General features: G+C 35.5%; 1 protein-coding gene, 2 non-coding genes and 1 pseudogene across 3 annotated transcripts; 3 read left to right on the top strand and 1 right to left on the bottom strand.

Annotated features, from left to right (window-relative positions):
* The first annotated feature begins 399 nt into the window (after nucleotides 1–399).
* LOC133290426 (uncharacterized) lies at nucleotides 400–5,066 on the top strand (annotated as a pseudogene).
* A 2,571-nt stretch (nucleotides 5,067–7,637) lies between these two features.
* On the bottom strand, nucleotides 7,638–15,996 carry LOC133290425 (probable pectinesterase 53). The gene is made up of 4 exons (XM_061488506.1): nucleotides 15,850–15,996; nucleotides 15,618–15,740; nucleotides 7,903–8,138; nucleotides 7,638–7,803 (listed from the first exon to the last, which is right to left on the bottom strand). Exons 1-4 carry the CDS (start codon nucleotides 15,994–15,996, stop codon nucleotides 7,638–7,640), a joined length of 672 nt encoding a protein of 223 aa, XP_061344490.1.
* Nucleotides 10,993–11,079, top strand: LOC133290431 (small nucleolar RNA SNORD34). Its single transcript, XR_009748670.1, has one exon. It is a non-coding gene; the product is annotated as a small nucleolar RNA SNORD34 (small nucleolar RNA).
* On the top strand, nucleotides 11,488–11,604 carry LOC133290432 (small nucleolar RNA Z107/R87). The gene has a single exon (XR_009748671.1). It is a non-coding gene; the product is annotated as a small nucleolar RNA Z107/R87 (small nucleolar RNA).
* Nucleotides 15,997–25,268: the final 9,272 nt, after the last annotated feature.

Here is a 25,268-nt window from a genome sequence, read left to right as displayed (position 1 = left end):
GGTAGGAAAGGCAAGCTACGGTTCCCTAGCTTCATATCACAATTATGCAAGAAAAAGGGTGTCACAGCAAACCAAGCTGATGTGTTCTTTAAAGTTAGTGAGGCTATAACTCTGCGAATCATTACTAAATTAAAAAGGGCATTGCTGCACCCTCTGTTGAGAAAGAAAAGTTGGAAATAGAAGGAAAAGAAAAGTTGAAAGGGGTAGTTGAAGCCAGAAAAGAAAGGGAAATTTGTCCCTGATGTTGCAAGTTCTCAGCAACAGAGGGCTGAAAATATTGCAAAGCACCTGAAGACTATAGGCCCTCCCACTGAAGACCAGCCTTTCCCAGGCTGGTTACATAATAATCTGGTTCACATACATAAAGTGCTCATGCAAATGCAAGATCATAACAAAAAAATGGACTTGCTGTTTGAGAAAACTTATGATCAATTTTACACTTTTATGTATAATAGAGCCAGATTTCATGATTACATTGTTGGGAGGGACAGAGTCTTGAATGATTTTTTGAAAAATACTTTTGCAAATTTTCCTGGTTTACCTTCATTTCCTGATGATTTAACATGGCCACCTTCTTCAGTATTTGTTGATCCACAGGTAAAAGAGGTCATGACAAAAGCTGCTAGAAATCCTCCTCCTCCCCAACCTACAAGGCAAGAGACAACTCCTCTACCTACAAAGGGACATGGCCACCCATTTAGCTCAAGGAAGAGGGGAAGGCCAAGAACAAAAGCTGCCATGGAGGAAGTGAGTGACAATGAAGAAGAAGAAGAAATGCAATCTTCTGAATCAGAATCTGAAGATGTGGATAAATCTGAGTCAGGTGACTCAGATTATCAGGAGGAATAGGCCAGAACTTCTTCTGGCCTCAGGTTACACTGATCTTACTTGTAAAATTTTCATTTGTGTAACTTGTTTGAGGCACAACAGTGAGGACACTGTTGAAGTTAAGTTTGGGGGAGAGTATTCTGCTGGTGCACCATAAACCATGTTTGCTCTTTAGAATTTTTTTTTTATTTCCTTTCTTATGTTTCAGTTGCTGTTTTAAGGAATTTTTTTTTTTTTGCTGTTTTGATTGGATTTGTTGTTTTTAGATTTGTAGGAAGTTTTCTGTTGGTTTGGTTGTTTTGGGTTAGGTAGAGATTAGTTGTTGTTAAAGTAGAGGTAGAAAAGAAAATGTAGGAAGGAATTGCTAGAATTCAGCAGTTGTTTGGTGGATTAATTAGAGGATTGGATTGAATTTTTGTAAAAGAAAAAGAAAATTTTTGAAAGGTGTGATGGAAGTTGACAAGTGGATTGAGGGCAGTGAAAGAAAAAAAAAATAGTTGGGAGACTGAGTGCTAAAATGAATAAGGCAGAAAATGAAGTTGAAACAAAAGGCAAGTGAGTTGGTGATTAAGTCTAGCTAGCCTAGTGAGGATTTGATCCATAAACAGTTGAAATTTTTTCTGAGGTTCCTTTCTGGGATAGAAGAAACAGAATTTGATTTGATGCTGGGTAATTAGGTGAGGCACGAGTTAAGCTTCAAGATGAAGAAGGCAAATTTTTTTTTTCTGACTAACCCTTAGAGCCAAAAGCCAACCTTGAATATTTTTGTCTTTGTTAACCCACTTTGAGCCTGTAGCTTAATCTTTTGGACTCCCTCATTTTTCCCATCCCATGACCACTTTCCCACTTAGTGATGATGGAATAAATTTTTTTTGTGAAGTTGCAATTCATTGAAAATGAATTCAGTTCCATGGCTGAGGATAAAGAAAAGAGAAAAAGGTGTTAGTGTACACCAAAAAAAAAAAGAGAAAGAATGTTTTCGAAGAAAAGAATGAAAAAAAAGAAAAAGATTACAAAAGAATAAAAAGTTTGGCAGCCATGGAAGTGTCTAGTAAAATGCTGATTGCACCCCTTGTCCATCATAGCTGAGTTAACAATTAATCCATAAATTTCCTACCTTAACCAAGTCAAGATACAACCCATGAAGACCTTCTGATTGAAGTCCAATTTGTGTGACATTTAAAAGCCAAAGCGTCTTATCAAGCCTATGTTGAGGCTATTCCCAGTAAAGGTGTAAGCTAAACAGCTCCCTGAACTATTGAGTGATGAACACATATGAGGAGAGAGTTTTAGCCATTCTCATTTGCCTTTTGTGAAGATATGGTTCTCTGTGTATGAATTGATGCGTTATGGTCTCCCTTGTTATTGTTCAATTGCCACTGATTACACTTGAACATTGAAGTTACACTGATCATTGATTTTGTTTGTATGCTTTAACTGCAATCCTTTTCTCTGATTGAGGCATAAACTTTTGCGAGTTAACTGCATTTCCTTTAGTGAAAGTCAAGAACTGATCCTGTGAAAGTTTTGAATGGAGAATGAACTGATTTGAGAAACTGATCATTTTAACTAATGCTTGTTTTAATCTTTTGAAAAGTAAAAAAAGAGCAGAGTGGATATTTGCGAGTGATTCAAAGTGGTGTGTTTGACTGAAAAAGGTAGATTCTGAGAATTCTGTTGGTGATGCATGTTTTATGTGAAATAAAAGTTTTGTTGTTGTTAAGGAACTGTTCTTTTGAAAGAATTATGATGTTGCATTGTATTTGCTCCTTGAGGACAAGTAACAATGTAAGTTTGGGGGTGTGATAAGTCTCTTTAATGAGACTTAGAACATATGGTTTAGAGTGTAATTGGTGAGAAATGAATGACTTTTGTGATTAAAATACCCCAAAAATTCATGTTGAGCTGAAATTTAATGGGCTTAAGTGCTAATGGGCTTAAACTTGTTATTTTACAGGCCCATTTTGTTAACATTCATCAGGAAAAGCAAGAAGAAAAGATATGGGCTGGACCTGTTGTCAATCAAAAAGCCCAGATGAAGGAAAATTAAAGAAAGAAAGAGATAGGGATAGAAAGAAAGAGACAGAGTCAGAAACGAGAAGAAAAGGGCTGAGAGAAAACCCTAGCACACATTGTGCGACAAAGACCGACCATCATTCGACCACAAATCCACACCACCCATCCAAAGTTCCTTGCCACAAATCGATTTGCAAAGCCAAACCGTTCTCTGTATTCGGTTTATTTGTCAAGATTAACCCTCAACCACGGTTCATTGAGAGATTAACCAAACCCTAGTCACCCATTCCTTATACAGAAAACGTCAAAACAACAACCTCTTGCTGAGTGGATGAGCTGGATACTTTTTGAGAGTGGAGACTGGAGCGATTTATGGGCGCAAGTCTACGTACGGGTTAAATGAGCAAAAAATTCCATTCGGATTGTCTGAGGAGGGAGCTGCTGGGGACCACCTGCCTGCAACGCGCGAGAATTGCGTAACCCCTGCTGAGCTGGAGAAGAAAATCGTGCAAAGAAGGAAATGAGCCCTATAAAAAGGGACTGAGGAGTGAGTCATGTGTCTCTCTTCTGGTTCTGATTTACTGTTTTTTAGTTTTTGTTTTCTGAACAATTTTTATTTTATTTTCTTTTAAGTTCTGTTTTGTAATGAGATTCTGGTTCATTTGATGAACTTGATGCATGTCTTTACCGCACTGAGATTGCCGGTTGTTAGGCCAGTGCTGTAATTTAGTTTTTAGAATTTTTATTTTGTGATTTCTGTAGTTCTCTGTTACTGTTTGTAAGCTTCATCCATATAGATAGTGGCTAACTTTTTAGAGGTTGGGTTTAGGTGATACCCAAACCTCAGTGCTTGTTAAACGTTTGGTTTTCTGGTTTTCATTTTTATATCTCAGTTGTTTAATGCTTTTTCTAATGTTTAAAATTATCTGCATTTTGGCCGAATGTCAGAGGTTTGGTTAGTATTTAGTTGTTGAGAAACAACTAACTCTGGATTCTGCATTAGACACATGGACTTAGATGAGAAATCATCTAAGGGATCTCATTTCAGAAATGAATGAGACCTCATGTAATGTTGGACCTGAGTCTCAAGAGTCCTAATCCAACTTGGCATAGAGATATGGAAGTGGGCAACTTTGGGATAAAATAATTTTTAAGAGATTAAAATTAACAATACAGTTCTGTTAACTGAGAATCTTATGATGAGTTTTTTTGTTAATCAAATTATTTTTCAAGCACTGTGGGGAAGGAGAGCCAGAACTCAACCCACCTTTTTGAACTTCTTTATCAACTCAGATTTCTAATTTCCTTTGTTATTTCATATTTCAATCTTTGTTCTGTTTCCAAAATCTTTGTCACATCTGTCATTAAAATTGCTTCATTCTTACTCCTTATTTTATAACTTAGGAAAGTACTTCAGAAAATTTTAAAAGAAAAGTGAACAGTAGTGTTTTAGGTCCATTCTAAATTATTTTTACTTTATAATTTTATTTCTTTTATTTTCAAATAGTAACTCAGTTTTAAGCAATTATAAATTTTAGTCATTTCAAAACGTCAACGATCCTTGTGGAAACGATAACTGGGACTTATAACAGCCCTATATTACTTGTTGTCGCGTATACTTGCGCGCATTACTTGCACAACTGTTAGCAAGGCAACAAGTGGCTACCCTAATCCATGGTTTAACGGGTAAATTCACCCTTTTCAGCGAGTCATCTTGTAGCTCTGTTCTACAACCTCGTCTCCACACAGCGTGGATATATTCTCCTTTGCATGTTCCAAGTTTTCGTTGGTTTGGGGATTGAGGGAAGCATTGCAGCTGGAGTTTATGACTCTGACCCGAGTTATGGTGTTGAGAGAAGCCTCTTAAGCAGGGTGTTTTTTCTGTTAGGACTGCACGAGACAACCAAAGTTTGGTCTAGAATGGTGGTGAGGTTCGTGGTGGATGACACGGTGTTCGGTGTTGTTTGAAAAGAAAGATGGGTTGAGAGGGTGGCCATGGCTGCGAGCTTAGGCACCTTATGGTGGTGGAGGTTGAGGGAGGAGGTGGAGACTCTAGTGGTTGTGGCTGAAACAAAGAAAGAGCAATTAATGGATGTGGGAATTGGTGACTTTGTTGATGGTGGTTATATTATCTGACTATCACAATTGGTATGGTAAGGATTGTGAAAGGTCTCATGTGGGTGTTCATGATAGTGGAATCAAGTCTTAATAAGAAGCCTTAATAAGATGTCATCATGAATGTTTGCTACAGAGTCAGATGTGGAAAGAGGAAGAGATAAAGGACTTGATTGCTTTTTGAGTTTCTTGAATGATCACATCGAGGAGACCAAACCCTGGAAATTAGCTGAGTATTGCATTTGGCCTTAAAAATAATTAGACATGATGGCATTTATATTAAAGTTTGATGCTTTTGTATTGTAATTTTATAGGTATCAAGCTAGTCTAGTTTTGCGAATGCGTGGTGTTTATTGTACTCGAGTTGGTCCTCATTCCCATCATAACAATATTAAATATTATCGTCCTTTATTCCTTTTTTCCAGTTAAGCAACACGTGTAATGTAAGACTACTGTCGTCTATTATAGGGGACTGTGAATGGAAATTATGAAGATCTAGACGGTTAGCAAAGTGCATGTTAATAATATGTAATATGTTGGTGGTGGAGAGACATGCATGCCTGTATGTACAGCCGGCAAAACGGGCTCGGCTCGGCGAGTCAACCCGCCAAATGGGGTGGGGCGGGCTGAATTTTTCAACTCATCTCAAAAGTGGGGCGGGGTGGACTCATTTCTTGACGGGTTGATGGCAGGCATAGGTGGGCCGTGACGGATCAGTGTAAAATAGGCTCGGGCTAACGGGCCAATCCGTCCAACCCGCCAAACAGGGCGGGGCAGGCTGAGTTTTTCAGCCCACTTTCAAAAGCGGGGCGGAACAGACTGACTCATCTTTTGGCGGGTTGATGGCGGGGTGGAGCGAGGCGGGACGGGGCACCCACTTTGCCACCTATACCTGTATGTAGTGTATACGGGAAAATTGGGTTTTCGTGGCGGTTTGTTTGACACTCAGCGGCTGTTTAAATCTCCTTTAAAGAAAAGGTTTGTGAATTCTGACTACAGGCCTACAGTTGTAAATTTGGGTCTGGCTCACAGGTCTAGGCTGGTAATTTTTGGGTCAACCCCAATTTTCGCATCACGTCTTTTTGTTAGGTTAATGAGATTTGATCATATGGACAACTTGTGAATTTGGACAAGTCCAAACTATTTTTTAATTGAAACAAGACAAAGAACAGGGGCAACTGGTGGTAATAAAATAGTATAATTTAAATCTTGTTTTGTTTAAGGTCAAATTAAAAACAAGTCCAAACTTAGAATTTCTACTTTTTATTTTGTTTAACGTCAAAATCTTGAAGAAGCTCAAAGAATAAAAGTATAATTTCTTGGTGGTAATAATAGAGTTAATAAGAGGTGGTAAATTTAAATTTCCTAAAATTAAAATAATTCAAAGTAAAATTTACAAACATTCACCCAAACAAACACACGTGAAATCTACCACCTAAAGCACTGTGAAACCAAGAAGATCATGGTCTTGCTGAAATAACAAGTAATCACGAAAACGTGGATAAAAGAAGCTTGTACAGATATCTATTTGTCATCGACCATAAGGTCTCTTCTAAGACTTGAAAAGCCTTATCCCATGGGGATATATATATATATATATATATCAAGAAAGCAACCAATGTCCAGGGTAAAAAGGGGAAAGCATTAAATGCAGGTCGAGACTAAATTGGGAAAACTTGAACTAGAAAATTTGTAAAAAGTTCATAAAAAAAAATGTAGGTATAGAAGAGGAACACAAACCTTGTCCACTAGATGCAGAAAGGCATCTGCATAAACACCATGCACACTAGATATCATTTTCCCCAAGTCAACAAGAACTTGAAAATACAAACTGGAAAAATACCTTTGCTCAGATGCCAAGTCAATCCCCCATTTCACTTCATTCTCAAATTCCTTACCATCCTTCACGGCCACTTTACCAAGGTACAAAGATATTCAGAAAACACTTAAAAATATCAAATCATCTTATGTTTCGTGGTTTGGTTATTAGATAAGGCAATGGACATTGTTACATGCACCAACAGTTATACTGCAAATATGTCCATAGTTCAAAATTCATGTATAATGGCAGGTAAAAGAATAAATACAAGCAGTTAAAATATGTAGGTGATTTTCTTTATCCGACGAACACAAGGCATACGTAACTGATTTCATAAATAAAAAAATTCAGTCAGGCATTTTCCTTATTAGATTAGTGTAAGATATATGCATGGAAAAAAAAAAGGTAAGCCATAGAAGTTCAAAATGTGAAGTAGAATGATGAAGCCATTTGTAGAAGTAGTTGAAGCAGGAGAAAACGTTGAGGATACCAAAACCTCCAATAGAATTTAAGTAAATTTTGGGAAGTTTTACAAATCAAAAACTTTTGACAGATTCTCGGAAAAAATCTTTTTAAGTAACAATAATACTCAGAAGTCAGCATCTTCAAAGAAAACCCCCACTCTCTCACCAATGACCAGCAACTTCCATATAACCAAATTTTCTAGGTCTTATCTCGACCACATATTCAGTTTGAAATTTATTTTATTGTTTTCTTGATAGACCATACAAGTCAGAGCAATTATGATGGAAGTGGGATATCGGGTTGTAAATACGAATATCATTTATAGCTTAATTTTCAAGTCTCGATCTCCTTTGATTGGTATTAGGGAAGCGCACCTTGATGGGTAAAAGCAGGATTAAATTGGATAGGCGAAGGGACTAATGAGCCAAGTGTCCCCTTCAATGAAGTGAATCCCAATAAAAGGCTTGGCATCTTCATCCGTTAGCATTCTTGCCCAGGGCACTCTTCCAGTCAAGTTAGCCCCTGGCCCACTACACTTGTATTCTCCATAATATACCCTCCTGCAACACACACACACAAACAAACAAACACAGAATCAGCCCTTCGTTGCTTAATTTGGGTAAAAGACAAAGATTCAAACCATGTTGCATTATACTAACAAGTCACGTTTTTTGTCACCCCAATCACTCCATCCTTTGGGGTGAACTATTGTGTCCAAGTAGGTGTAAGAGTAAACAACTCTGGAATATTCTCCCCATGCTCTTCCGAGATAAACCTGTCCACTACCTGTTACTACGCCGTTTTTGAACGAAAATCCACTCTCCAATGTCGAATTTGTACGCTTTTGAGCAGTGATGGAGGCCACCTTCTTGGTTATAGAATTTACATAGCAGTTCTGCATGCCAATAAATTTAAAATACACTCATTTTAGAAATTGACGCATTTTAAAGAATACACTTATTTTCTCATCATTGTCATCATTAAAATAAAAAAAGGGAAAGTATTTCTCCCAGAGATAAAATGATGTGCAGGAAACTCAAAATAATGTCGTTTTGTGTTACAAGATGTTATATTCATATAGGTATATTTCCATAAGTAGCCTTATTGTTGAACATGTTAAGCATATTATAAGTAGGGGTATACTTCTCTTTTTAATTGCATGAGTGAAGCTATGTGTTTTGACTACTATATGATATCAGCCTTTTGCACTTTCTCATTCATTCTGTTGTTTGCTATCTCTCTCTCGATATTCACTTGCAAGAAATCCTTTTGTGTTGAGCTCTGTTAGGGTTTCTCCTGAAACCAGAAATCTGATCTGCTAACCCCCTTTCCTTCGAGCTTTCTTCTTGGTTCTGGTTCCCTTTTGTGAGTGCAGGTTCAGTATTGGAACTTGGTGTTGATTCACGAACAAGAGGATCTCGGTGGTGGCTTCTTGAAGACATCAAGAAGTGAACTGAAAGCTTGGATCTTGGAGGAGGTTCTGGTACCACAACTGAGTTTGCATGTTTGTGGTTGCTCTTCTCTATTGAGTTTTCTGAAGTATCTTTGATACATGTTGATTAGGGTTTCTGATCTGTACTCTGTTATTTGGGGTTTTATTTGGGCTCTTTGCAAACATTGTTTCTTGATTGGTTGTGTATATTGTTTCAAACTCTTATTCTGTTATAGTGCAAGTACCAGGGATTTTAATCCCTAATTGACCCTTGATGTAGGAAACTTGGTAAAACAAGTTTCTGAACAAGTAAATCTTGCGTGTCACTCTTTTCTTTCTTCCCAATCTTTTTGGTTTCTGCATGTTATTTTACAACACAAGATTAAAAAATTATAATGATAAAAATTAATATAATCCTACAATATTGTAAAGAACCTTGGGATACACCACTCCAAAAGCTAGCTCAAGGGGTGAGAGTGTCCAAGGCCTTATAAAGGCTATATTAGTTACCCATCCAATCAATGTGGGACTATATATCTCAACACGCCCCCTCACGCAAGAGCCCTTTGGGCTAGAAGCGTCGAATTGCATAGGCCCAATTTTTGGTTTACCTTTTGTGCTTTTTTATTTATTTATTTTAATTCCACTTTTTAAAGCGGGGGACGGTGAGGCTCTGATACCATGTAAAGAACCTTGGGATACACCACCCCAAAACTAGCTCAAGGGGTGGGAGTGCCCAAGGCCTTATAAAGGCTATATTAGTTGCCCATCCAATCAATGTGGGACTATATATCGCAACAAATATATTTACAAAATCATCTTAATTTTCACTCCAAAATAATGTTTTTTAGACTCACCGAATATAACTTATTTTTATTTACCGGATAAATCCTTTATCTTTAAAAAAATCTTTGATAGAAAGTTAAATTAATTTTATCTCAAATCCGAGGAGACGTAGTTTATTCGGGAACTACTACAAGGATTAGAAAACTCCAAACGAGAAATCTAAGTAACATTCAATGACGACAATAACTTCAAATTGTTAGCACGTGTTGGTCGCTATTAAACAAAGCCGTCAGAGAGAGGGAGAGTAACCATTTTGTTACGTTTGAACAAAAAAATTATCAGACTGCCACATCAACAGTAAATTTTGTCAACATGTCACGCGGCATAATTCGCTACACAGTGTAGCGAATTATGTATGCAAGTAATTCGCTACACAGTGTAGCGAAATATGCCACGTCAGAACAAAAAATTCCACATGTCAAATTTTGAGAAATTCGCTACCCAAGATTATATTTATAATTTATTTTATTTACAAATTTTTACAACTAAATTTCAATTGTTGATTTTTTATCAATGTGACGATTATAATTTATTAAATCATATTTATTAATTAATTATTAATTCTCAATAATTTATAGTTATCAAATTAATAAAAATTAATGATTAAAATTTTGTTGTAAAAATTTATAAACGAAAAAATTATAAATATTATCTTTCCAATAATTTTTTTTCTAATTTTTGCGTGCGTAGCACTCGTCCTAATAGTTCGAAAAATCTCGTGAGACTCCTTTTGTTTGAAAAGTGCAAGGCGGCTTAGGATACCAAAAAAAAAAAAAAAAAAGTACAAGGCGGCTTCTTTGAATCATTTCCTTGCTTGTCCACCACGGGTATAGATTCATTTTTCCTCAGAGACCTTAAAATTACCTGCTTTAAATTAGAACTTGTGCGCTGTTATTACAGAGCCGTTGTTGAGGGCTTCTTCATCTATAGCTCTCTGGTTCTGCATTTTTTGTTTTATTTCTTTCTTTCATTATTCTGAAAGAGATTACTCTGATGACCACCTAAAATTCAAGTCTCTTTTGGGAAATTACTTTACGTATCGACCCCCGGCTCAACTAAGTGATTTCTTCCATTTTTATTATGTGCTTTCTTTTCTTTCAAATTATTATTATTAGTATTATTATTGTATTTGATGCATGTTTGGAGACAATACAACAGAATATATAATAGAAATAATTGAGTTAGAAGATAATTTCTCACGCTGTTAATAAATAATAACTACTTTAATATATTCATAGATAAAGTAAAATAAAATTTATAATAATACATGTATTGTTTGATATGTAATAAAGCTAGGGTAAGAAAGGGATAAGGATTGTTGTATTTTTGTTCAATCATCAAATCTTGAAAATAATTTTATACAATCATCAATCAAATCAGCTTTTATTTTTTTAATTTTAATTTAAAAATAGATTTTAACTTAAAGTCGTATAAAAGTGGATATGTTGACCATTATAGAATTTGTTGTGGGTGAGGCCAGTGATGTCTTGATATATTGCCGACATTGGCTGATTATCTGATTTTAGATAATGACGTGTCCAAATTATCTGAGGCCTCATTCATAACATATTTCCTTCATTTTGATTGAATTGTTTCTATGAAATAGCATTCGGCCTTTTGTTTTTTTGGGTATAAATTGGGACCAAGAGGCCCAGGAGAAAATAAAATTAGGACACAGTAAATGTGAGAGCATTAACTAAGGCCCTAACACCAGCAAGACTAGAGGGTCCATCCACACATAGGTATTTCCGTATTTGGTAACTGGCTCACGAGATATTTTAGATGGAATGAGGCACTAAAATAGTAAAATTGCTTTCTCTTTGACTTATTTCCTTGCTTGTCCACTACGAATATAGATTCATTTTTACTTGCTTTAGATTAGAACTTGTGTGATTGAGGACTTCTTCATCTGTAGCTCTCTGGTGTCTGCATTCTTTCTTTCTTTCTTTTCTATTATTCTCAAAGAGATTACAGTGATAACCACATAAAGTTCAAGCTCAACAGGCCCCCATGTATGGTTCTTTGATTCTCTCCTTTTTGGGAGATTACTTTGCGTATCGTCCCCCGGCTCAACTAAGTGATTTCTTCCTATCTTTTTTTTTTTTTTGGTAAGCTTGATTTCTTCCATTTTTATTATGTGCTTTCTTTTCTTTCAAATTATTATTATTATTATTATTATTGCATTTGATGCATGTTTGGAGACAATACAAACAGAACATATACTAGAAATAATTGAGCTAGAAGACACTTTTTCATGCTGTTAATAAATAATAGCTAATGCGCATGACTAAATATTTTATGATATTCATAGATAAAATAAAATAAACTTATAATAATACAAGTATTGTTTGATATGTAATAAAGCTAGGATAATAAAGAGATAAGGATTGTTTTCTTTTTTTAATAAAATTTTGTAACTCAATTTAATAAATAACAGAAATCTTAAAAGATAAAAGGAAATATTATTTTTCATATTATATAAGATAATTTATTTCATGTAACATGTAAAAAAACGAATAAGATTCACTTATTTTCTTTATCTTTTTTTTAATTAATTTCACCCATTTTTTTTATGTGTTAAACGAAAATAATATTTCCGAAGTAAAAAGTATTAAATCGCGTTGTACTTTAATTTTTTTAAACAAATATCATTGGATTCTGTATTTCGAGAAAGAATTTCCACATTGAGGATAGAAAAGCTTCCTCTTTTAAAATTTTAAGTTGAAAAGTACACTAAACCTTATAGCGACCGTAAATGAATCGATCAGTGAATCGCATATCATTACTCAATTATTATATTTAAAGGGGATATGTTAAATGACCATTATAAAATTTATAGTGGGTGAGGCCAGTGATGTCTTGATATATTGCTGACATTGACTGATTATCTGATTTCAGATTATGACGTGTCCAAATTATCTGAGGCCTGTAACATATTTCCTTCATTTTCATTGAATTGTTTCTATGAAATAGCATTCGGCCATTTTTATTTTTATTTTTGGGTAAAAGTTGGGACCAAAAGGCCCACGAGAAAATAAAATTACGACACATTAAATGTGAGAGCATCAACTGCCAGGCATTACCTAAAATCAAGCCCCGATCACTAAAATTGCTTCCTCTTGGAGTTAATGCAGCATTTCTTGGAGTTAATTAATTAGTTGCATTTGATTAACTTATGTTTGTTATTCAGGGCTCGGACTACAGAAGCGGAATCCAACACCAAAATTACCTTTCAAAATCTTATAGTTGTTCAGAGAACCAATTTGGTGGAATTTATAGCTTTTGTACCGTAACAGGGCCTATCGTTGCCAAAAAAATTAAAATATTATTATTTTAATAAATAATTACGAATATATAGTTGTTTCGAAACTATCTACGAATTTATTGTACTCATTCACGTCCAAATTAGACGTGACTATTCACGTCTAAATTAGGCGTGACTATTCACGCCCAAATTAGACGTGACTCTCAAGGTATTCACGCCTAAATTAGACGTGACTCGTCTGGTGATGACACGTGGCACAAAAAATTAATAGTTTAACCGTAAAATTTTATAAGGCTATAACTTTTGACTCGGGTATCCGAATGTGGTAATTCTTTTTTTGATTCCACATAACTTTTCGAGATCTACGTAATAACACCTCATTTGATATATTTTATCTCTCACAAACACAATTCAATTTTGTAACAGTGATATTATAAAGATGGCACCAAAGTAGATTAACTCATCTATAAATAAGATGGCACCAAATTTCCTATTAAATACAAAACGCAATCAGCTCCTATTAAATACAAAACATAATCAACTCCTATAACATTAAATTCAAAATTCAAATTTCAAATAACCTCCAGCAAATTTATTTGAATTGGCGACAATCTGTAACCAACTCATAAAATTATAACGCAATCAACTCCTATTAAATATAAAACACAATCAATTCCTATTAAATACAAAATGCAATCAACTTATTGGAGGTTATTTGAATTTTGAATTTAATGTTATAGTACTATTATTGGGCGTGAATGAGTGCAATATATTCGTAATTAGGTTCAAAACGGCAACTTATTCATAATTAATTATTAAAATATGTTCAAATTTATGTAATATTCTACCAAGTGTTTAGAATATTTATTTAATTATTTTCTTTATTAATACAGATTTTTCAAATTAATTTTTGAGTTTAAATCACAAATTAAATCTTTATTTTGTTTTTCTTATTAATAATAATTTTTAAATTTTTTTGGTAATACACTATATAATGTTTGTGGGAGATAAAATATATCAAATGAGATGTCATTGCGTAGATCTCGAAAAGTTATGTGGAATCAAAAAAAAAAATTACCTCATTCAGATATTCGAGTCAAAAGTTATGGTTTTTCAAAGTTTTACGATTCGTAAGTTGACTTTTTTTGCCACGTGTCAATACCAGATGATTCACGCCTAAATTAGGCGTGAATGCCTTGGGAGCCACGCATAATTTAAGCGTGAATAGTCACTCCTAATTTGAACGTGAATGAGTGTAATAAATTCGTAAATAATTTCAAAACAGCTATGTATTCGTAATTATTTATTAAAATAGTACTATTTTAATTTTTTTTGCCCCTTCTGTAGATGAAATGATTGTGGATTAGATGCTACTCCTTTTATATAGTTATGTTCTCTATAGTCTATACAAATGTGTTTGATTACTGATACTTTTGTGTCAAATTGGGGAAATTCTGAATTTCGTTGTTTTTTTTTTTAAAATCGGTTAAGGGTTTCAACGGAGTAGTCTAACAGAACAGGTGATAAGGATGGAAGCAGGAAACGAGCTCTTAATATTTTGAAAAGTTTAAGACTGCCTTAATAATATATATGATCTGGCAAATAATGTAAATAACTAAAATTTTGATAAAGCTCACCGATAATGAAAAGTTAATCCCAAACTTTTGCCAATGACAAATCATATTAGGGGTGTTTGCGGTCTGGATTGAATCAGTTTTGGAAGCAAAACTCATCCGATCCAATCCCTTCGGTTTGATCATGTAATCATCCATTCGGTTTAGATTTTTTTTCAAATCCGATCTGATCCAATCTAATTTTTTTCGATTTGAATTGGATCAGTTTTTGGTTTTTTGAATATCTTAAAATTAGTTTCATGATTATTGTGCAAATAACATCTTTCGTATATATTGGCTTTGTAAAAAAAAAAATTTAAAATACAAAAATATCAGTAAACAATATTATAGTTGATGAGATGTGACTAAGTTTTTTCTTGGGTTTAATTGATGAGTTAATGGGTCTTGAGTTTAGAAATTTTTGAGCTATGATTGGGAATGACAAGTAGGTAGAGGATAATTAATATATTGGATCGGTTTGGATTGGATCGGTTTTCATCAACCCATCTGAAAACCGATCCAATCCAATTAAAATTTGCGTTTTTTTTTTCGGTTTTTAATTTTTCGGTTTTCGGTTTATTCGATTATCGGTTTTTCAGTTCGGTTTTCGCGGTTTGAATCGGTTTGGATCGGTTGATGAACACCTCTAAATCACATAGAGATTCGTCTCATAAAAATAGTTATTTTTTAGGGCCAGCTTGCTATCTTCTCCTTTATTATGGCTTGGGACAAGCCAAATCTATAAGTACACATAGCGGAGTTCCAATGACAAATCATATATTAAAAAAAAATTACACATGTTTTTAAGGTTAAAAAGTGCTTCATTCATCCGTCGGACTTGCCATCCAAAAATTTTCCCATTGAATCACTACAGAATGCATACATCTAAGCGAAAATGGCAACATCAATGTTGGCCTAGCTTTGGGCGTTTTACACATTAGTTTTTTTTTTATTTACCAATTATTGTAGAATAAAAATAAATTTCACATTCTAAATTTTAATTCTTGTTCTCGTTGGTTCTCTTATTATATGGAATTACATCATTTTTCGCAAACTAGCATGAGGAAATAAGAATGAGAATCATTTACAAATAAATAGGTGCAGATATAAAGGCCAAATCCCATAAAGGCACAAGATCCCAGAACCCCCTGACTTGGCCACCAAAGCAAACTCATCTCGTGTAGAAAGTATGAGATTTTGCCAACTTGGCCAGCAAACCAAACGTGACTTAACCTGAAAGGAACCATTGAATGAATGACAACTTCTACTTGCCACGATATCTACTAAATCAACTATTGAACATAGGCTTGCCCACCGAGGAATAGCCAGAGAAAGGCCATCCTTCTCCACCAATAAATATGAACACTGTCTTATGAAATACGGTGGGAAACAAAGGCGCTCAAGCATTATAAATACAGAGGCTAAAAGTATGATATCTCTCTTTTAATACTTGAACCTCCTTGAATACTGAACTGATTTGAGCGTCAGAGTGCCTTTGCAAGTACCCCTCAGTCTCTCTTAAACTACCCAGATACGCAAAGTGCTGATAAACCATCTTGCCAAAGCTATACAACATCTCGCCAAGCTCCTTTTCCATCTCTCCTTCTCTTCATAAACATCCTACACTTCAATTGTATATAATTAGGCTCAGCCCAATTTGATTTGGATGGATCATTGGCCCTATCTATGGGGAATGATAAATTTTGACTCCAACTCTATACAAATAAAAAACATGGTTGATATCAGGAGGAAGATGTCAAAATCTCAGAATGCTTCCATGGGCAAAAAGAATGGAGGACAGACATCTCGCCAGAGAACTGCCTTCTCTGTAGCTCCAATTTCTCCTCAGCGAGATGATCCACCAACGAATCAACAAATCTGGGAGCTCTTCCAACAACAAACTCAAAAAATTGATGAACAACTAAAAGAGTTAGAAAAATTGAAAAAATCACTGGCAGAGTATGAAAAACAGTCTGGCGTGAATGAAAAATCTGATGAAAATGATCATGAACCAGAACACTCTAAGAAAGATGTCGGTCCATCAAAAAAAGGAAAATTAAAGATGGAGGATCATCAGCCTCATGTTAGCCACGAGGCTAACCACCATGCAGACCAAAACTCCCAAGAGAATCCAAAAATAGTTTCAAAAGTGGCTCATCCTTTTACCACAGAAATTGTGGACCTGTTTATTTTGAGGGATATAAAAATCACTACGAAAAAATACAATGGAAAAGGAGACCACAGGAACATCTGGAGCAGTTCCAAACGAATATGATAACCTATAACGTTCCTGATGCCATAGGTTGTTGTCTCTTCCCAACTACGTTAAAAGAAGTTTCTCTAAGGTGGTATTCAACTCTGCCACCAAACTCGATCAGTAATTGGGAAGATCTCACCAACCAATTATTTGTAAGATTTGCAACTAGCAAAGCTCAATACAAATCTACACATGCGTTGAAAACTGTGAAGTAAGGTGCCAAAGAAACCTTGCGAGATTTCCTCAACAGATTTTTTGAAGAAGTTTTATTGGTAAGAGATCTTGACCCATAAGTTTCTTTACACCTTATTATTGACGGTCTACTAGATGGACCATTTTCCATATCTTTGACCAAGCAAATTCCAAAGACCATAGAAGAGTTACATACGAGATCTAAGAAGTTTATAAATCTTGAAGATTATAAACGATCCCGCAAAGGTCTGAGTGAAAAGCTCGCGGCCAATGAATTCAAACGAGATTTCGAAAGGGGGTTCAAGGAGAGAAAAAATGGGAAAAATTCGACAATTGTACACCTTTCAACATATCTCGATCTCGCATCTTGAAGGAAGTATTCCAAACTGGCTTTGTTAATGTCCCAAGCCTTCTCCGGCCAAGAAGAGAGGCAGGCTTGATGAAACTAAGTTTTGTGAATTCCATGAAGATATAAGTCACGCTACAGAAGATTGTTTTGACCTCAAGAATATACCATTGGCTCTGATTAGATAAGACAAACTCAGAGTTTGTTGCCAACTGCAAACAAGAAAAAACACAGAGAAAACGGGATAGAAGCCCATACCATGATAGAAACTCTCCTCGAAGAAATTACCAAGAAATGAGAAATTACAAACAAACCAATTATAAGCAAGATGACACACCTACCAACTACGGGCGATAGACTTAGGGAGAGGTCCCCAAGTGAAAGAAAATGGAATGAACAACCCACGGCACGAGAGCACAATAAACCTCAACTACCCAACAACCCTACTGGGGTTTTGGGGACTGTTGCCGGAGGTGGGGCAGGTGGAGGAGAAACTTACTCCCAGAGGAAGAGGCATTTAAAAGCCACAATGACTGTCACTATGGAACATAGTCCCTAAATATGATGATCCTCTAATCATCTCTGCTTATATGGAAAATTTACAAGTGAAAAGAATCTTCATTGATAATAGAAGTTCTGCTGACATTACATTCTGGGAAGCTTTCAAAGGTATGAACATCCCGGAGGAACAAATAGCACCAGCCAAACTGACTTGCTGGGATTCTCATATGAATGCGTGCAGCGCAAAGGCATGATTGAATTACAAGTGACATTCATGATCCTTCCCAAAGCAGGAACCATCAAGGTACGCTTTTATGTTATAAATTGTCCATCTGCTTATAATGTTATCATGGCAGACCAACCATAGTTAGTCTTGGGGCAATTATCTCATGCCACATTTTCTTATTAAACTAAAAGACCCCAATGGAGGGTAGTGGAAGTAAGAGGTGATCAAAAGTTGGCTATAAGTTATTGTAATGTTAGCCTTAAAAGTGATGTTAAACCAGCACCAAGATATCATCTCACAGTAACTGAAAAAGGTAAAACATCTATAAATATGACTAATTTGGATGTCCGAGAAGAGCTGTAAGATATGCATCCTCAGCCTGATAGGGAATTAGAGGAAATTCATGTTGGTCCACAACCTGAGAACACTACAAGGATTGGGCGACATATGCCCAAAGATGAAAAAAAAAGGATAGTATAAACCTTTATGCAAATAAGGAACTCTTTGCTTGGACAGTCGCTGGCATGTCAGACATTGACCCAAATTTTATTTGTCACCATCTATCTCTAAACGCAAAAGCTAAGCTAGTGACTCAAAAGAAAAGAAAGATTACCCTTGAGAAGCAAAATATGGTTGACGAGGAAGTAAGAAAACTCCTAGAAGCTGGAGTCAGTAGAGAAATTAAGTACTCTACATGGTAGTCAAATGTGGTCTCAGTAAAAAAATCCAACGGGAAATGGAGGAGTGTATTGACTACACAGACTTGAATAAACATTGTCTAAAGGACTTTTACCCAATCCCCAATATTGACAATTTGGTGGACAATTCTTCATGATATCAAATTCTATCTTTTATGGATGCATATTCAGTGTATAATTAAATCCTTATGCACAAACCAGATGAAGAAGCCACAACATTTATAATAGCAAAAGCTACTTATTACTACAATATGATACATTTTGACCTGAAAAATACTGGTGCGACATACCAGCGTATGATGAATAAAGTTTTTAGTGAACAAATTGGTCGCATGCTAGAAGTGTACATCGACAACATGATCGTGAAAACTGTTGAGACACCGCGACATGCTGAAGATCTTGAAGAAGTGTTTAAATAATTAAAAAAATACAATATATGACTTAATCCTACCAATTGCACATTTGGAGTCCTAGTTGGAAATTTTTTGGGCTTTATGTTAACCCATCACGAAATTGAAGCCAATCTAAATAAATGCAAGGCAATATTTGATATGGACAACCCAAGGAATATCAGAGGAGTGCAGCAACTGACAAGCAGAATTACAACCTTGATAAGGTTTCTGTCAGCATCAGCTTAAAAATATTTGCCTATGTTTAGGGTCTTGAGAAAATAAACGGCCTTTGAATGGACTCCAGAATGTGAAATAGGCTTTGCTGTAATAAAAAAGCATCTTGCCAATCCAACTGTATTGGTGAGACATGAACTTGATAAACCACTCGTCCTTTATCTCGGCGTGAACCCTGAGGCGATAAGCTCAGTGCTAATAAAGGAATCAACGAATGGACAACAACCTGTTTATTTTGTAAGCAACGCGCTGTAAGGACCTGAATTGCGATATTAGTAGATTGAAAAGGTAGGCTTTGCATTTATTATAACATCCCGCAAGTTGCGACATTATTTTTAGGGGCATCATTTAAAGGTTCGAACCAACCAACCCCTACGACAAATCCTGCGAAAACCTGATCTCGCGGGAAGAATGATAACATGGTCGATTGAACTTTCTGAATATGGTATCATTTATGAACCAAGACAAGCTATTAAGGCTCATGTTCTAGCTGACTTCGTGGTTGAAATGACTCACCACGACAATGCCCAACGGAGTGATGAGTGGATTGTTTACATGGATGGTTCCTCCAACACTAAATAAGAGGCGCTGGAATCATTGTTGAAAACCCCTAAGGGATTGCAGTTATTTTAACAGTGGATTAGGGGATCCATTCCCTTTCTTTAATTAATCGTTCCGTTTAAAAAATCATAGTGTTGTTCCTTGCTAAAGCTCACTTTACTTTTCTGCACTTTTTTTCACTTTACACCACACCATGATAATTGATTCCTATGATCTACCGTGCCTCCTTGTATTAGGAAGGACTTGAGTATATAACGATGCGAGTAATTATTTGAAGTTAAACTGAACCATTTGTCACAAGGGGACACCCTTGCGATACTTGGGAATGTCAACCAGAACAGTTCAATACTGTTAACTTATTCTTTTCATTCTTTAACACAACTTAAAATATCAGTTATCCCTACTTTCTTCGTGGAAACAATAATCTAGGACTTAAACACACTCTTTTATTACTTGATGTGTGCACTTACGCAAAATGATCTTCATTATAAGAAACGAATGCATTTTCCCTGACTGATTGTAAAAAGGACCAAAAGTCATAAGCTTGAGAACGAAAGTGTTTCCCTCAATAGACTGCAAGAGGACCCAACAAGTTTTTGGAGCCATTGTCGGGGATAATTTTTGCTAAATCCCATATTTTAAATTGTGTTCTTTTATTTCACTAACTTTATAATTATTTTGCTAATTTTATATTTGTTAATTCATTTATTCTTTATTCCACTGCACTATTTTCACTGTATCATGGTTTATGAGTGAAGCTCCCGACTCATCTGATTATTCCTCTGACTCTGAGAGACCTCTCTTTAACCCTGATTTCTTTGATCCAAAACTTGAACATACTCTTCACCAACAAAGGAGAATCCTAAGGCAAGTTGAAATAGAAAGCGAGATTGCTGACCACAATGAGAAGCATGAAAATGGGACTGACACTGAAGGAACACCGCCACCGCCCCTGGGCCTACATTTAGAGCTTTGGCTGCTCCATCTCAGAAAAGACCAGAAAGAGGAGTTGTATTTCCTCAGTCATAGCCCCAAACTTTGAGCTTAAACCTATTATGTTTAACATGATTAGGGAGGTTGAAGTTTTTAATGGACTTCCTAATGAAGATCCATATGCTCACCTCAATGATTTCTTAGACATTGTGATAATTTTAGAGCTGAAGGTGTTACAGAGGATAGTATGAGAATAAGGTTATTCTCGCACTATCAGGGGACAAAAGCCAAAATTTGGCTGAAATCCTTCCACCCGGTGCTATACACTCGTGAGAGGAACTCTCTAATAAATTTATAGAGAGATTCATTCCCTTGTCTCGCATGGAAAAAGTAAGGGTAGAGTTATCAACTTCCGAATGTATTATGGAGAAAATCTATGACGCATCAGAATGATATAAGGACATAATAAAGAAATGTCCTAATCATGAAGTGGAATGTAAGGAAGTTTTTCAAACTTTCTACAAAGGTATATACCACATATTTCAATCTCATTTAGACTTTGCTGCAGGAGGAAATTTCTTTGAAGGGACGATTGAATCCCGTTATGACATCATTGAAAACATTACTGAAAGATACCTTCAATGGCCGATTGAGAGAGTCGTTCTAGCCAAGAAGCCAGGAATGTTAGAGCTAGACAAGCAAACCGCCATAGAAGCACAAATGGCGTCTCTAATGAATGAAGTGAAAAGCTTGAAGTCTGAGCGAAATAAGACCAAAGCCAATATTGCCCAACTCCAGCGATAATACAGAAGAAGAGCGAAACGAAGTGAGAGGCCGGAGGGCAGAGAAAAAAGTCGAGTTGATCAAGCTCGATGATAGGGAGAAACAAAATAAAATTATGATTTGACCGAAAAAGAAGCAATGCTATGGATACTTGAGAGTGAACCTTGTCCAACTTGTGCGGATGAGCATGAGTCATCTGATTGTCCACAGATAGTACTTGTATGTTATACAGACAACTATAGTGGCAAGAATCCCAATTACTCTGAGGATAACAACAACTATGCGGGAATAAACAACAATCAAGGTTATGGTAACACAGGGCAGAGAGATCAAAACTCGAGAGCACCCAATAACCAAAGATTCAACAAAAATTAGCACCAGCAACCCAATATTGCTAGGAATGATGGAGTTTATGATCAAAACAAACAAAGACATTTCAACGCTCCATTCGCTAGAGAAGAACAACGCATGAGCTCCTTAGAGAATATTATGAAAGAATATATGACAAGGAATGATGTCATTGTTAGAAACATTGAAACTCAAGTCCCCAGTAGATATACCAAGGCTTGCTTGAGACTATAACTGTAGCACTGATTGCGAGGCAATCAAGTGTTTTCCTTGCTATTTTTAGCAAAGTTTTGTTTGTTCCCTAAAAGGAACGAAGTTTTTGGGTGGTTCATCTTTATCATTCAAGCCTAAAACAAGGATTGGAATGTCTAATGTTCCATCCTTTTTCAAATAATAAGTTTTTTTTGTTCATTCCCTATCAGGAACGAAGTTTTAGGTGGTATGTCCAGGCCACAAACACCCAAATTTTGAGTCGGAATGTTTATCGTCTCGACCCCTTTTTTTTATCTAAAAGATTGAAAATTAATTAAACTTAAAAAAACAACAACTTTAGTCCAATAACTTTCTTACTCTAACAATTTTCTCTGATTTGATTTTGCAGTAGGAAATCGTTCTGGATTACAAGTTGAAATAATTCAAGAGAGATTACAGTCTGATGACTTGCAAGAGGGACAACTGTCTCAACTGATAATTCGCCAAAAATGATGGTTCCCTAATCCATCTCTCTCACTCTCTTTGATAAAAATGGAGCAGCTTTTCAGATTATTCTATTATCATATTTTGGGATGTCAAACTTTTGTAGCCGCAAAAGCATGACATTTTCTACCCACATAATTACGGTGTCAGTTTTGCACATCTGTCCAAAATGAATATGCAAACCTATCCTTATCATTATTATCTGTTGAGTCCCCAAACTTGATCGTCACACCAAGCATACCATTTTTCACCCTTCAATCGCGGCGATCGCCATTCACCTTTCGGCATCTGCTCATCCTCATTCTATTTAATCGTCAACCTGTCCTCCTCTAAATAGGCTCATCCAACCTTTCTTTCTCTAAAAAGCCTTTATATTCTGTGAACTAAGTCACTGAAGGCTTAAAGTTTACATCTTTCTTTTTACACCACCTTCAAGCTTGCACCTTTATCCTTCAACAAGGAACCATGAACACCACTGGTGGGCAAAACAAAATTGTTATCCACAAGATGGACGAAGAAAGTAAAGGAAAGAAAAAGTCATGTTCTAGCGCTTCAGCTAAGAAATTATACTCTGTTGGATCTGGAGTTTGAGCAACTCCATAAATAATTTTTTGAGACTGATAGCCTCTTATATGAGAATATAGCCAAATTCAAAGGTGAAAATAAGAAGATTTATGTGGAGAATAGAACAATCCTGGAGAAACTGGATAAGTTACAAAAGAGGGAACTACTAGGCAAAATATGGGTTGTTCCCAGACTTTTAAGGTTTAGGGAAGAAGAGGTTGCCTTGAAGGAAACCCTGCATCATTTTGCTTAGGAGTTCGAGCGGAGAAATGAGGAATGAAGAAGAAAGTACACTAGAATAGAGTTCAAATTTTTGGAAATAGAACTACACCAAATTTTGCTCTAGAACCAAATGAGAAAGCTTGAACAAGCAGCAGGTCTGTCCAAGATTCCATATTGTAATTGCAGATACAAGGAATATATGTCGTCATTTCCTAGCTTTATTTCAACAGAGGGCCCTGCCAATGCTCCAAAAGCGAGAGAAGCTGCTAATGAGGCACAATAGCGCCACCACTTTGGCCCCAAGGAAGTGATTATCCACACACATTGGTGTTATGTTTTCTGCCTCATGGGAACCAGCTACCCCTAGACTTTAAGAAGACTCCCCTGAGACCTAATGAAAACATGAATCTTATCCCTTTCTGTCTCTTCACTTTTTATAACCCTATATAACTTCTATATTGTCTATTGATCTTAATTTTTAGTTGTAGAAATCTCCTCGCCTTTTTATGAAGTTACTATCTAATGCTGACTAGAATTGTATAACTTTTATATTGTCTATTGATCTTAATTTTTAGTTGTAGAAATCTCCTCGCCTTTTTACGAAGTTACTATCTAATGTTGACTAGAATTTATATATATATATATATATATATATATATATATATATATATATATATATATAGCTTATGAAAATTTACTATTTTCAAACGAAATGCCCTGCTTTGTTGTTATTCTCTACACAACTGTTTTGTTTAGATTGTTTGTCTCTTTAGAAAAAGAAAAAGAAAAAAATGTCAGTGTTAAGTAGCAATTTTAACTCAGCAACATAACTTTTGGAAAAGCAAAAAAAGTAAAGGTTACATTTTTCATCTTTAGGATTGTTGAGGTTTTGATCCGAGTGTGTTTTCAAAGTAAGAATCGAAGAGCCGAACACTTAATTCCTTAAGAGAGCATTTCGGAGAAATTTTATAACTCGTTCTTGAACTTGCGTTAACACTGTTAGTACTTCAAAATCACTTGGAAGCATTAAGAGGATAAGAACCATCTTTCAACTAAACTCGAGCCAAAAAGCCAACCCTCACATCATTCCCTAGTCACCCACATTCCAGCCAGAACGTCCATTTCATTCAAAACCACCATCCATCATCACAAATTCCATCCGCTTGAGTATGGAGCGACAAATATCAAATCTTCCAGGAACACCAACGAAGAAAGTCTAATGATTTTTGAGGAACACCCAAATCAAGAAAGAAGAAATAAACTGCTTCTAAATAAAGAAAAAGAAACATGTTTATGCAAAAAGGAAATTAAGAAAAGCAGTTAGAAACAAAAGAATTGCTAAGAAAAATACAAAAGAGGTGTTCCCACGAAAGTAGAAGAAAAGAGCAGTCGTTCCTTGCTCTGAATTATCCAATTCTAAACACTACCACTGTTGCGAACTCGGCAAGTATACTGATCGTTCCAAGTAATAAAGTGATAAGAAAAGTATCGTTCCCACGAGGATTGATGCACCAAGTACTAGTCTAACTATTCCCTTTAATTTGGAACAGAAAAGTTGGTTGTGTTGTGAAATAGTTTGAAAAATCCAAAACAGAATTTTAAAATAATTAAATTTAAAAACAGAATTTAAATAACAATGGAATTTGAACGCATTGAAGAAAGGATCAAGAACACGAAAGAAGATTGATGAAAAATTTATAAGAAAACTGTAGCCAGGATACACTTCACCTCCGATCCTCTCTTATATTCCTATATTATATTTTATAAATAATTAATTCGTTTGTTGAGACAATTCATTATTTCCTTATAAAATAGTTGAACCCTAATGTCTTAGTGATTTCAACCCTTTAACCCAATTAGAACTCTAATGTCTTAGTGATCCTTCTTGAATTAAGTCTTAAACAAATGAATTATGA

This window comes from Gastrolobium bilobum, unplaced genomic scaffold (genome assembly GCF_033153095.1).
Source record: "Gastrolobium bilobum isolate Gb01-03AN ecotype WA unplaced genomic scaffold, APGP_CSIRO_Gbil_v1 utg11805, whole genome shotgun sequence".
In the NCBI taxonomy this organism is placed as follows: domain Eukaryota; kingdom Viridiplantae; phylum Streptophyta; class Magnoliopsida; order Fabales; family Fabaceae; genus Gastrolobium; species Gastrolobium bilobum.
The sequence above is the reverse complement of the archived record's forward strand: the minus strand, read 5'-3'. Positions and strand labels throughout refer to the sequence as shown.

What these genes read in the sequence shown, in the direction of transcription:
- LOC133290425 (XM_061488506.1), bottom strand. Translation starts at nt 15,996, where the DNA reads ATGGAAAAGGAGCTTGGCGAGATGTTGTATAGCTTTGGCAAGATGGTT. An exon ending in TTCAGGTTAAGTCACGTTTG is followed by an intron (nt 8,139 to 15,617) that starts GTTTGCTGGCCA and finishes ATTGGCATGCAG; the next exon opens with AACTGCTATGTAAATTCTAT. An exon ending in GGTGACAAAAAACGTGACTT is followed by an intron (nt 7,804 to 7,902) that starts GTTAGTATAATG and finishes TGTGTGTTGCAG; the next exon opens with GAGGGTATATTATGGAGAAT.